Source organism: Entelurus aequoreus, linkage group LG27 (assembly GCF_033978785.1).
Source record: "Entelurus aequoreus isolate RoL-2023_Sb linkage group LG27, RoL_Eaeq_v1.1, whole genome shotgun sequence".
Taxonomy (NCBI): Eukaryota; Metazoa; Chordata; class Actinopteri; order Syngnathiformes; family Syngnathidae; genus Entelurus; species Entelurus aequoreus.
This window is the reverse complement of record NC_084757.1, coordinates 6,357,177-6,369,415: the sequence shown is the minus strand read 5'-3', so window position 1 is coordinate 6,369,415 and position 12,239 is coordinate 6,357,177. Positions and strand designations below refer to the sequence as shown.

The window sequence follows — 12,239 nt, the reverse complement described above, 5'->3', positions numbered from 1 at the left end:
AATGTTCCCCCTGCATTTGGTGGGCTTTTTGAATCTGCACAAAAACATAATTTCCCCATTGTGGGATGAATAAAGTCTAATCCTATCCTAATGACAATTGCACAAATTCATTGGTCTTGTTACATTCTTGTATGGTCATATATTGCTATTGTGAATATTTGCCTTGTATTTTATTCTAAATATGATTACGATCAAAATATTAAGAAAGGTAAAAAAAATTACAAACTCAATGATTTTGAAAAATGTTCAATAAAAAGTATTAGCGGTACTGGCCATGTATTTACTTGGTGTCAGATCAGTACCAACATGTGTAGTACCACCCATTTATACTATAATGCCCCCAATAACTAATTGCATATTTAGTGCTCAGCATCAGAACCTGCTAATATGTCAACCAGTTGACATAACGTTGACCAAGTTGCCAGATGCAAGTGTCTCTCTGCTCACAGTCATCAAGCAGTGCAGATCGAATATGTGTAAAACATTTATTGTGGGTACAAAAGTTCTTATCAGTTAAGAATGACAAATGCTCCCCCCCCCCACCCCCCTCGACGCAACCCCAAAACAAACAGGTCTCTGAGGCAGTGACTAAAACTTGGGCGCTTATGTTCAATATTCCTCCTGGACAAGTCACATTTCTGCTTTCTTTGGAGCATCTCAGCTGCTAAAAAAAATAAGGATACTTGTGCATACTAATATGCACAACATTTTTTTTCTTCTCCCAATGGCACTTTCTGTCAAAGTGTTGGAAGATTCTAGAGATGTCCAAATGTCAGCACTCACAATCAGGCTCTGGGGAGTCCAGGAGGAAATACAGTAGGATCTTATGAGGTACATTTAGGGCTCATCATTGGTAAGAAAAAAAAATGTTGGGAGTTTAATTTAGTCATGTCTGACTTTTGGATGCTCAAATGTATGCATATTCAACTACAGCGAGGACATGAGCACCCAAACATAATCCCCCAGAGATCCTTAATACAAAATTAAGTAATATTGAATGTAAACAAACTGATTACATTGTCAAAATCTAAAAGAACAAAAAGATAGCTATAGTGTAAAGCATAAACACACAAGAAAACCACCAAGTCACACGAGGCGTGTCGAAAGGAGCGACACAAATCACACGCTGTCCTAGACACTTTCCGTGTGCCTTTTTTAATCTTCTTCAACAAAAAAAAGGGTCAGTTAAATATTTCAGAGTGTTTTTCGTCATCCCAGCAGCCAGTGAAATGACTGCTGAGCCAACACTTCAGAGTGTAAATCTGCTGCATACTTTGCATTCAAAAAAAAGTGTGGTTTGGCGTGCACGTTGTGTGTATGCTCCTTACTGAGAAGTGTCAGTCAGTATTAATAAGGTCCAGAGGCGAGGACGCGTGTTCTCATCCCTTCTACATTTTGCAGCACGTTTGGACCGTGTGTGCACCGATCAAATCAAAGTGACGTAGAATATTTACTGTTCAATAGTGACACCTTGTATTTTGAAAGGGAAAAAAACGATTAAGTGTGCGTGTGAGTTCTGTCGGCAGGCCGTGTGACCAGTGGCAGGGGACGCTTTGGAGCTGAAGAACCACACTCAATTTAAGTACATTTAAAAAATAATCAAAGAAATGTTCTTTAAACACTTGATTGGGGACCTTTTTTTTTTTTATCTTCAGGCGGCGCAGTGGAAGCCCTTTAATGTGGAAAATGTCCTAAGTTCTCTAGACGGGTCTTTTTTCGAGTCCAGCGATGATGTGTGGTGACAGCAGTGGGCATGTTGGGAGCCAACACACCCAACCTTGTCGAGGAACATGAATGGTATCAAAGAAGTAGTCCAAAAGTTACCGCTATGGTGGCTAAAAAGTAATTCATCAAGGACAGGATCAGATTGGAGTGGCTTGCGTGGTATAAAGAGGACGCTCACATGATGGCACACTCTCTGGACGAGATCTTGCCCTGGAAAGTAAACAAAACAGTTTGTTGAAGAGGCGGCTAAACTGCATGGCTGTACACAACAACCATGTATACTATCAGGACGCATGAATAGTTAATACAGTTTTTATGATGGCCACTAGACATGCTAACCTTCTAAACCATTTTATGAGTACTCCTCCGCACCTCTGCTTTTAAGGCACGGGTCGGTAACTCAGTGAACAACCACAACTCTCTTTGTCGCTAGTAAACCAGACTGATTAAGGAGAAAGGAGGGTGTTATCGGAAGCAGAAGTATTTTATGTGTCACGATCCTTCATCTAAGAAGGTGTATGTGGAGGTGGGTGGTGCGCTTTCTGAATGAGTCATGAACACACAGGAAATGATCAAATCGGTGTGGAAAAAGACAACTCAAAACTGAAACTGGCAAAATGGGGAGGAGAGAACAGCCAAGCAGATTTCAGGTGAAAACCTTAATTTAAAAAAAAATAAATAAAAATCAGATAGTGTTTGACAATAATGGTTCCAGAGTAGCCACTAATAAAATTGCTGGTGTTTCCACAGGACTGCAATCGTTATAACGTAATTACACATTTGCGTAATTCAATACTTTATCATTGTCATAGCGAGCTGTGGTGCAATTGTGACAAACCAGCAAGTAGAAAAACATGAAAAAGCCAAACTGTTTAGAGCTCCAATTTCTGTGGCTAAACAAAGAAGACACTGCCATCTGTTAGTGGTTTTGGACGGGGGAGGGGCCCACAGCAGCACCCACTGCTCATTTAGAAGAGCAACACCACCTTTAATAACTGACTCTCCAAAATCATCATGCGATTGGTTGCTAAAAACAAGAGTATCAAGGGGGGCCTGATTATTTGATAAATATAGCAACAAAGCTGCTAAGTTGGCAACACTCACGTTTCCATGCACTAAAATAGTCTCATTTCTCAAATAGTTATTTTTTTGTATTTTCACACCTACGTGTGAAGTCCACACTTTTGAATGTCTCAAAGTTTTTCATTCAAAAGGCTCTGTGGATTTATGGAAGGAGTTTTAAATGCGAAGGAAAAGACAGTTGGTTGCAATTGATCTGGACTATCTTGCCAGTTGTGCGGAAAGTAAGTCAGCTGGTTTGCACAAATGCAGCGTGAAGAGGTTTGCGTACGCTTTATTAATACGATCAGATTAAAGTGTTTTCATGGACCGTAGGAAGCCTATTTAGAGTGGAACTATTTGAGAAGTCGGACTAATTTAGCGCATGGACACGTACTGGCTGATCCCTCCTGCTAGGTGCTCTTATTCTCCGACAGAGCAGGTGTATTATAATGTGCTTATGAAATGTGAAGCAGTGTAAATTGATGGACATATAAATGGATGTATGCATGTTAAAATGTGCTCACCTTCTTTACAACAACTTCCTCCTCTTCCTCTCCGTTCTCCATTTCCATTTGAGACTTGCTGACGCACCGCCTGGCCACTTCCTGCAGACAAAGCAGACAATCCAGGGTCACAACGGGTGGAATTAGCCATTATGTTGTTATCGGATGCCATTACCTCGCCATCCGCGTTGACCAAGCTGGTGATGATGTCACTTCCGGTGCCCCAGGTAGCATGGCTCTTCCACAGGAGGTCAGATGGTGGACTGTGAGCCACGCCGGCATCTGCAGACCACACCTGTGAACACAAACAACCGCCATCAGTCTTGTAATACTGACATGACCGAGGACTGTTCCTGGAACAAGGTTGGACACGTCCCTGTTCCTGTAGCAACACATTACTGATAGTGGCACACCTCAAAGAAAGTATACCACTACACATTTCAATAAAACAAAAGTCTTACAGTGACAGTCTGTCCGGCCTTGAGAACAAACTTTGGTGAGAACTTGTAAACAATCTCCTCGCCGTCATCCACTTGTCTGTTCAGTCTCCAGTTGCCCAAAGGCTGGTCCTGAAAAAGACAAAAGTCCACAAAGGTAACTCAATCTCTCGTCTAAACGCTGGTTCCAAGCCAGTCTGTTAGAAAACTTACAAGCTCTGTGTCGTTGGCCAGGGTGACGGCGTTCCCGTCCATGTCTGTTGGGGAGATAGTGATGGCGCCGCTGGCAGTGGCCTCCTCAGACAACAGCAACTGCTCCTTTCCAAGTCCAATATCAGAGAGGTCACCGGCCTCCACCTCCACCCTCTTCCGCTTGGAGGTGCGTGAGGAGGAGCCCGTCACTCTGGAGACGGTGACTCGTGAAGTCGGGCTGGGAGACAGCTTGAGCCTGGAAGAGAAAAGTCGAACTCATTAATGAATATTTTATTAAATGACTACATCTGCAACAGGGAACATGAGCCTTTATTGTTGTGGCTACTGTGGGCGTGTCTTACCTGTGCTCCTCCCCCTCCAGGAGCTTCCTGTAGGCATTGATCTCCATGTCGAGAGTGAGCTTCACATCCAGGAGCTCTTGGTACTCGGTCAGCTGCGCATTCATTCGCTCCCGCATGTCGTTCATCTCGCGGTCTCTCACCTCCATCATGCGTCGGTGCTTGTCTCGCTCGGACGACAGAATCTCTTCAAGTTCTCGGATGCGATCCTCCGCAGCAGACGCCTACACACACACACACACAACTATTGTTAAGCTAATGTTCAGTAAGGTCCAACATGTGAAAGGCGTATGTCGTAAAGTTGTACTTGTTTCTGCAGGGCACTCAGCTGATATCCAAGACTCTCAATTCTCTTCCGGGACTCCATAACCTCCTCTCTGGCTGTGCTCACAGCCTTGTCGTTCATCTCCGAGGACACCAGGGCATTGTCCAACTACACAGAGACAGGTGCAAGATTTAGAGTGGAAAGCTCCAAAACAGAAAAGGAAGTTGATTTGAACCGCACCTTGGCCTGGAAGGTCTGCTCCAGTTCCTCCTTGTAGATAGAAACCTGTTCATCATGCTGCCTCCTCAGGTCCTGACAAAAGAAGCACAAGTGATCAGTAGAAGAAGAGCTAGAGACTTTGTTTGTGGCAAATGTGTGCTCTCCTAACATGTTGCGTGTGCAAAATAAGTACCGTATTTTCCGCACCATAAGCCGCACCTAAAAACCACAATTTTTCTCAAAAGCAGACAGTGCGGCTAATAACCCGGTGCGCCTTATATATGGATTAATATTCATATTTATTTTCATAAAGTTTAGGTCTCGCAACTACGGTAAACAGCCGCCATCTTTTTTCCCCGTAAAAGAGGAAGTGCTTCTTCTTCTACGGTAAGCAACCGCCCCCATAGAAGAGGAAGCGCTTCTTCTTCTACTGTAAGCAACCGCCAAGGTGAGCACCCGCCCCCGTAGAAGAAGAAGCTCGCGGATATTTAATTTCATTTGTTTTTCTGTAAAGACAACAAAATGTCTCCTACTAAGAGACACGCGTACAAGGTTCCACTGACTTTTGATATTCATGTGAACCGCACTGTGGATACAACGGGAACACGTACGGTGAATATTTGCACCACAGGGAATGAGAAGTCGTCCTACCGTGGTTCTAGCTTGCCATGCTAACGGCCAGAAACTTCCACCCACGGTGATATTCAAAAGGAAGACCTTGCCAAAAGAGAACTTTCCAGCCGGCGTCATCATAAAAGCTAACTCGAAGGGATGGATGGATGAAGAAAAGATGAGCGAGTGGTTGATAGACGTTTACGCGAAGAGACCGGGTGACTTTTTTCACGCAGCGCCGTTCCTGTTGATCTACGACTGCATGCGCGTCCACATCACAGATGGTGTCAAAAAACAAGTGAAGCACACCGAAGAAGAAGAATTCGAGGGATTTGTAGATGAGTAATAACTTCAGAAAGTGAGCTTTAAATGTTTATTTTGTGTGTTGCGTGACACTAACGTATGAGCAACGTTGAGTTATTGATGTTGCTATTGCTCTGCACTATTTTGAGTGTTACTATTATTGTGATTGCACATTTGCACATTACATTTTGGGAGTGAACGGAGTTGTTAGAACGCTGGTTTGTAATATATTATTAAAGTTTGACTGACCTATCTGACTGTTTTGTTGACATTCCCTTTAGCGTAGCGTAGGTGCGGCTAATGGCACGGGGCGGCTAATAGGTAAACAAAGTTTTGAAATATTCCGTTCATTAAACGTGCGGCTAATAACACGGGGCGCCTTATGGTGCGGAAAATACGGTACTGCCAAAAAAAGGATTTGTGGACATATCACTTTTTATTATGATCCCCTACATACAAAGTTGAAGATCCTACCTGTAAAGCTTGAGCCAGCTTAAACTCATAGTCCTGTCGAACTCCTGAGTCTACCTCCACGATTCTCTTCTCTTGTCTGTGCCGAGACTCTCTCACCTCCTAAACACACATTTCAATAAATACACTTTTTGACATTAAATTACATGATGTTATTTATAGTCTGTGTGACCTGTTGTTATAACTAACAGGAGTGAAAAAAAAACTATGTTTAACCTCTTCAAACATGTTCTTCCTGAACTCCAGCTCCTCATTCAGTGACTGACAACGGTTTTCCAAGTCCACGCGCATCAGAGTCTCTGCCTCCAGCTGTCGCTTAGCAACAGCATGGCTGTCGTCAGCCTGAAAAACATTTCAAACACCACAAGCAAACATTAGTGCGTGGACACAAAAGTACAACTTGTATTCAGTAAGTAGCTTGGAGAATTCTCACACAGACAACTACATTGAAAACATTGTGAGTGTAAAAAGAATCCTGAGCATTGTGCATGCCGGGCCGCAAACTGGCGCTGATATTTTGTAAATAAACTACACACGAGCACATAAACCGACTGTCCACTGGAGTATTATCCTAAACAAGTCTTTCAAATCCCCCTTGTGGGCATATGTTTTCCTAAACGCTCCAAACAGTGGGCCAAAATGAGATGGTTGTCTTTAGTTCACCTTAGCCAGGAGGCCCCTGATGTCAGCCAGCTCAGAGCTGAGAGCAGCATTCTGGCTCAGAGCTGTGGAGAGCGCAGCTTCACTCTGGTTGAGCTGACTTTCCAAGCCACTGGCCCGGGACATCGCAGCTGCAAGGTCTGCATCCTTCTTTTTGCCACTAGAACACCAAGGGACAGGATCAATTGTCTATCCACTCATTGCACTTGGAAGCAGCCAGTTAGTTGCTTTGACTCGTTACCTGCGCGTTGCCTCTTCCAGGTCCGACTGAGCCTTGCCCAGGTCAATCTGCAGCCGGGCTCGCTCTCTTGCGGTCTCATCCAGAACACGGCGAGCATCAGCCAACTCGGCCTCGTACAAACCCTTCAGGCCGCTCACCTAAAGACAGCCAAGACAAAAATGGACTGTTTGTCAATAATAAGCCTGAAAAAATGGCAATGTCCGTTCACATGCGAGGCATGCTAGCTATCATTTATCAGCTCATGGGAGAAGTTTGCTGATCAATTAATTGACTTTCCCTCTGACCTATCTTTTATTATGCGCATGCGTGTACTTTTGAGTGAGCGGGTTTATTTCAAGCACAACAAGACAATCAGTAGTCTAATAATAATGATGACAATCATTTTAAAAGAAAATGTTTAAAATGTAAACACATGGTGTGTTTGTGAGTGAAAATAAATCCCAATTTCAATTTTAAAACAAAATCGTGATTCACATTTTGTGCAGAAATGTGCATCGCTGAGCTAACAAGATTGGCTGCAAACATCCAACTACCCGGTAATACAAACATGTCACCTATAAAACATATCGTGATGGGAATCGAAAACCGTTCCAAGAGTATCAATTCCTTGGAATCGCTTTCCACTATTATTTGTAGAATGGAAATGAATGCCTTCTCATTTAGATGAGAATGACGAGAAACAGACTCTGACTACTCGCCGCAGTTCACGTCTGTTGATAGGTGAACGTCACCGAGCAAGTTTGTGGTTAAAAGCTTGCATATATTTACTACAATGACACTCCAAATTTCTCGCAGGTGAATGTTTAATTGTAGTCAGAGAAAAGTTGCATGTTTCCCCCCCACCAGATTTTCTCTCAGGTCAAACTCAAAAAATTACAATATCGTGTACAAGTCCATTCCTGTCAGCGGTTAACTTCAAATGTGAAACTAATATGTGATATTAATTCATTACATGCAGAGTGAGGTATGTCAAGCATTTATTATCATTTTGGTGCTCTTGGTTTACACTTTTTGAAAGCCCATATTTTCTGAGATTTTCAATTCAAGGTTTTCATAAACTGTAATCCATAATCCCCCAAATCATAAACAAAGTCTTGACATATCTCACTTTGCATGAAAACACGTTAATATCACATGTTACTAAATGTCACAATCTTGTGTAATTTCCACATGATTTGTTCATTTCTACAGAAGAATATTGATTTATTACATTTATTTTCAAAAAGTACCTTTTTTCCTTCTATGCTACGTATATGACCTCACTGTAGGCTTTGTAAGGTCATGTTACCTCTAAACTAAATTGAGGCTAATCCAACTTTTTCCTCTTTCTTTCCAAATAAGAATCTATAAGATAATCGTTAAGGAACCGGATCGTTATGCAGAATCGAAAGTGTAATCAGGACTGAAGAAATCTTATCAGTTCCCATCCCTATTAGCCTATATTAACCTAATTTGGATTAGTTTTAGCTTCCTAATTGCTAACACATGCTTCATATGTTCTAGTATGCAAAAAAAAGAAGTTCAGGTAGCCCTGATTCTGAACCAACTCAATGTGAGCACATATGAAAACAGAAAAAAGCTGAATTCATATATTCAGAACATTGAACCGAAAAGGAATCCTTTGCTCGAATGTTTAACATGAAAAGTGTTATGCGTGGAATGAGCAAGGGAATGCTTCTAATTAACCCTAAACTCTCTTTAAACTTGACCAGGGTGGTGATATGCAACACACAGGAATGTGAGGAATTTGCTGAGCCGATATTCACGTGATAGTGCCCAACCGCAAAGTAGCAACCACATAGGAAATGTGTATGCTTGCTTTGTTAAGAAAATGAAAGAGACATCATTATTGTGATTAAGTGAAGTGGCGTACATGCACCACCTTACATATACAACAAAATCCACCACAAACCAAAGTTTTTATTGTAAAACTTCTATAATGTATGTAACATAGAAGCTCAATATTTGATCACTTTACTGCACCACTCAAGCAGCCGAGTGGCTTGCAGGAAGTTGTCACACCCAAAAGACAGCTTTGGACTAACATGTTATTACCTTTGGACTAACTGAGGGCAAACAGACTTAGACTTCCTTTTTATTGTCATTCAAATTTGACATAGGACCGGATCAGCAAGTAAGAAACCTCCGACTAGCCTTTATGGAGAAAAGCAAGCGCTGCTGGGCAATTCTCTGAAACTCCAACATTTGCCTTGCACCCTTAAAGGTATAAATAACAAATAGGTCAGAAATAGTTATATATATCTCTGGTGGTTATATTGAGTTTAAATTTAAATATGTGTGGGAGGGGGGGCTATTTCTTTACAGATATATGCAGCTAAAAAAGAGTTAGCACTTAAAAAGCAAAACTGAAACTGGTGCTTTAGGGGTGTGGTAGAGGGGGGGGGAAAGACGATAGCTTGTGAATAGATAGTGTTTGCAGAGTAAAAGAAATGGTAAATAGAAGCAGAGATGGGTGTAGTATTTTTTTTGAAGAGGGGGCGTTTATATCAAATGGCGCGCACAATCAAGCGCTCAAGTAACACATTCAAATTTTGAACAAACTATTATCATTGTGGCTCTTTATTAAACGCGAGTCCACGCGTGGAGCAAAAATTATATTTTTACGATCGAAACAATTATATGAAAAAACAATCTGTGACATTTGGCTGGTTGCCACCCACGTTTTACCTAAATTGGTTCGCAATCACTTTAAAGCGGTTTATTTGCATCAAAGTTGCAGCGAATGAGACAATTAGCGCAAATGTGATCATAATCACTCTTTTCCTTTTTTTTGTTCGACTCACCTCTCTGGTCGTGACCTCCTCTTTCTCGGACACTTTGACCATAAGTCGGTCATTCTCCAGCTCCAGGGAGCGGACTCGCTCGATGTAGACGGCCAGCCGGTCGTTGAGGTGCTGCAGGTCCTGCTTCTCCTGCAGGCGAGAGATGCGGGTGGGTGAGAGGGGCGTCGAGGCCGCCGGCCGGCCAGATTCACGGCTGGGGGTTGCGGTTGCCATTACGGCTTTCTTTCGACCAATTCTTTGCTACTTTCAACTCGCGGCTCGGGGAGAAAAGCACTCGCGTTTTTCGACGGCGTCCCAAAAAGGAGGTTGTTTGGCGACTAAAAGACCGAGGAGCGAGTATTGAGTGGCCGCGGGATCATGCAGGGTCTCCGAGAGCTACTGAAAGGCTTTCAAGATGGCCGCCACAGCTGCCGAGACCGCGCCAAAAGCGGAGGGCATTTCCTGCCGCGCAATGCATGATGGGAAAAAGACATGTGTTCGAACGAGGATTACGTCAGAGGACAAAAACGTTCTTCTGTTCTTCTACTTGCCCGCACAAAACGCTTGCTGGTCATTTCATTTGAATGATAGCCAACCATTTTGGAGGTTAATTTCTGTCTCTATTACGAAGGCTTTCTTTTGGACACTGAATGTTTTGAGTTTGCATTTTTTTGAATTGATTTTTTTACATCAAATTATTAGAGATGTCCGATCATATCGGCCGGCCGATATGATCGGACATCTCTAATAATGTTATCCAAATTAGGCATAATAATGTGTTTATTCCACGACTGTATATATCGGTATCGGTTGATATCGGTATCGATAATTAAAGAGTTGGACAATATCAGATATTGGCAAAAAGCCATTATCGGACATCCCTAATTTTTTTACATCAAATTATTAGAGATGTCCGATAATATCGTCCGATAAATGCTTTAAAATGTAATATCGGAAATTATCGGTATCGGTTTTTATTTTTTATTTATTTTTATTTTTATCAAATCAACATAAAAAACACAAGATACACTTACAATTAGTACACCAAGCCAAAAAACCTCCCTCCCCTCATTCACACAAAAGGGTTGTTTCTTTCTGTTATTAATATTCTGCTTCCTACATTATATATCAATATATATCAATACAGTCTGCAAGGGATACAGTCCGTAAGCACACATGATTGTGCTTGCTGCTGGACCACTAATAGTACTAACCTTTAACAGTTAATCTGACTAATTTTCATTCATTACTAGTTTCTATGTAACTGTTTTTATATTGTTTTACTTTCTTTTTTATTCGAGAAAATGTTTTGAATTTATTTATCTTATTTTATTTTATTATTTTTTATAAAAAGGACCTTATCTTCACCACACCTGGTTGTCCAAATTAGGCATAATAATGTGTTAATTCCATGACTGTATATATCGGTATCGGTTGATATCGGTATCGGTAATTAAGAGTTGGACAATATCGGATATCGGCAAAAAGCCATTATCGGACATCCCTACAAATTATACTGGCAATTTCAATGAATACAAATATGTGAGCAAAATGGGTGTAATTAAAAATGACATGAATAAAAACTCAGTAAATAAAAACTCAGTAAATAAAAAATCAGTGTATACAAATTCAGTGTATAAAATGCAGTGTACAAAAAAATACAGTGCAGAATTTTTTTTGTAAAAATACTCGTTGCTTCAAGACTCACTTATGAAACCTTTTTTGTTACACTAAATTTATGTAACTCAACATTTTCCGTTTGAAATCAAATCATGCTGACGATGTCATTAAATAACAAATTGTGAGAAAAATGTGTGTGTTTAAAATACCTTTTGTTAAAATACAGTGTAAAAATGTAGTGTGTAAAATACAGTGTATATAAATCCAGTGTAAAAAATTGAGTGTAAAAATAATTCAGTGCATAAAAAAGGTGTGGAAATATTTGTTGCTTCAAAAGTCAAGACTCACTTCAGGTGAAACATATCACTGTGTGGTTGGTAGGTTGGCTGGTTCGGAGGCAGGATTGATTGCTTCAGTCTTAACTTACTGGAAGTGAGAATGGAGGTTAATTTGTCACATTAGTACGAAAACTTTCTTTTGACATTGATTTGATGGAACTGAATTGTTTCCATTAGAAAAAAAGCTCTTTACATCAAATGATGCTGACAATTTATTGAATAAAAATATGAGCAAAAATTGTGTCTAAAAATTAAGTTGGTCAAAATACAGTATAAAAAAATCTACGTATGAGAATTCAGTGTACAAAAAAAAATTCAGTGTGTACAAAATCAGTGTAAAAATTTTAGTGCATGATTTTTTTTTGCTTCTATGAATTGATTAACGTGGACCCAGACTTAAACAAGTTGAAAAACTTATTGGGGTGTTACCATTTAGTGGTCAATTGTAC

General features: G+C 40.9%; 1 protein-coding gene across 1 annotated transcript; it reads right to left on the bottom strand.

The window, feature by feature from the left end:
• Positions 1 to 549: 549 nt before the first annotated feature.
• On the bottom strand, positions 550 to 10,283 carry lmnb2 (lamin B2). The gene is made up of 13 exons (XM_062039549.1): positions 9,854 to 10,283; positions 7,050 to 7,186; positions 6,812 to 6,968; positions 6,365 to 6,490; positions 6,152 to 6,250; positions 4,784 to 4,855; positions 4,586 to 4,711; positions 4,282 to 4,502; positions 3,941 to 4,175; positions 3,752 to 3,859; positions 3,466 to 3,585; positions 3,312 to 3,392; positions 550 to 1,935 (listed from the first exon to the last, which is right to left on the bottom strand). Exons 1-13 carry the CDS (start codon positions 10,064 to 10,066, stop codon positions 1,900 to 1,902), a joined length of 1,731 nt encoding a protein of 576 aa, XP_061895533.1. The 5' UTR covers positions 10,067 to 10,283; the 3' UTR covers positions 550 to 1,899.
• Positions 10,284 to 12,239: the final 1,956 nt, after the last annotated feature.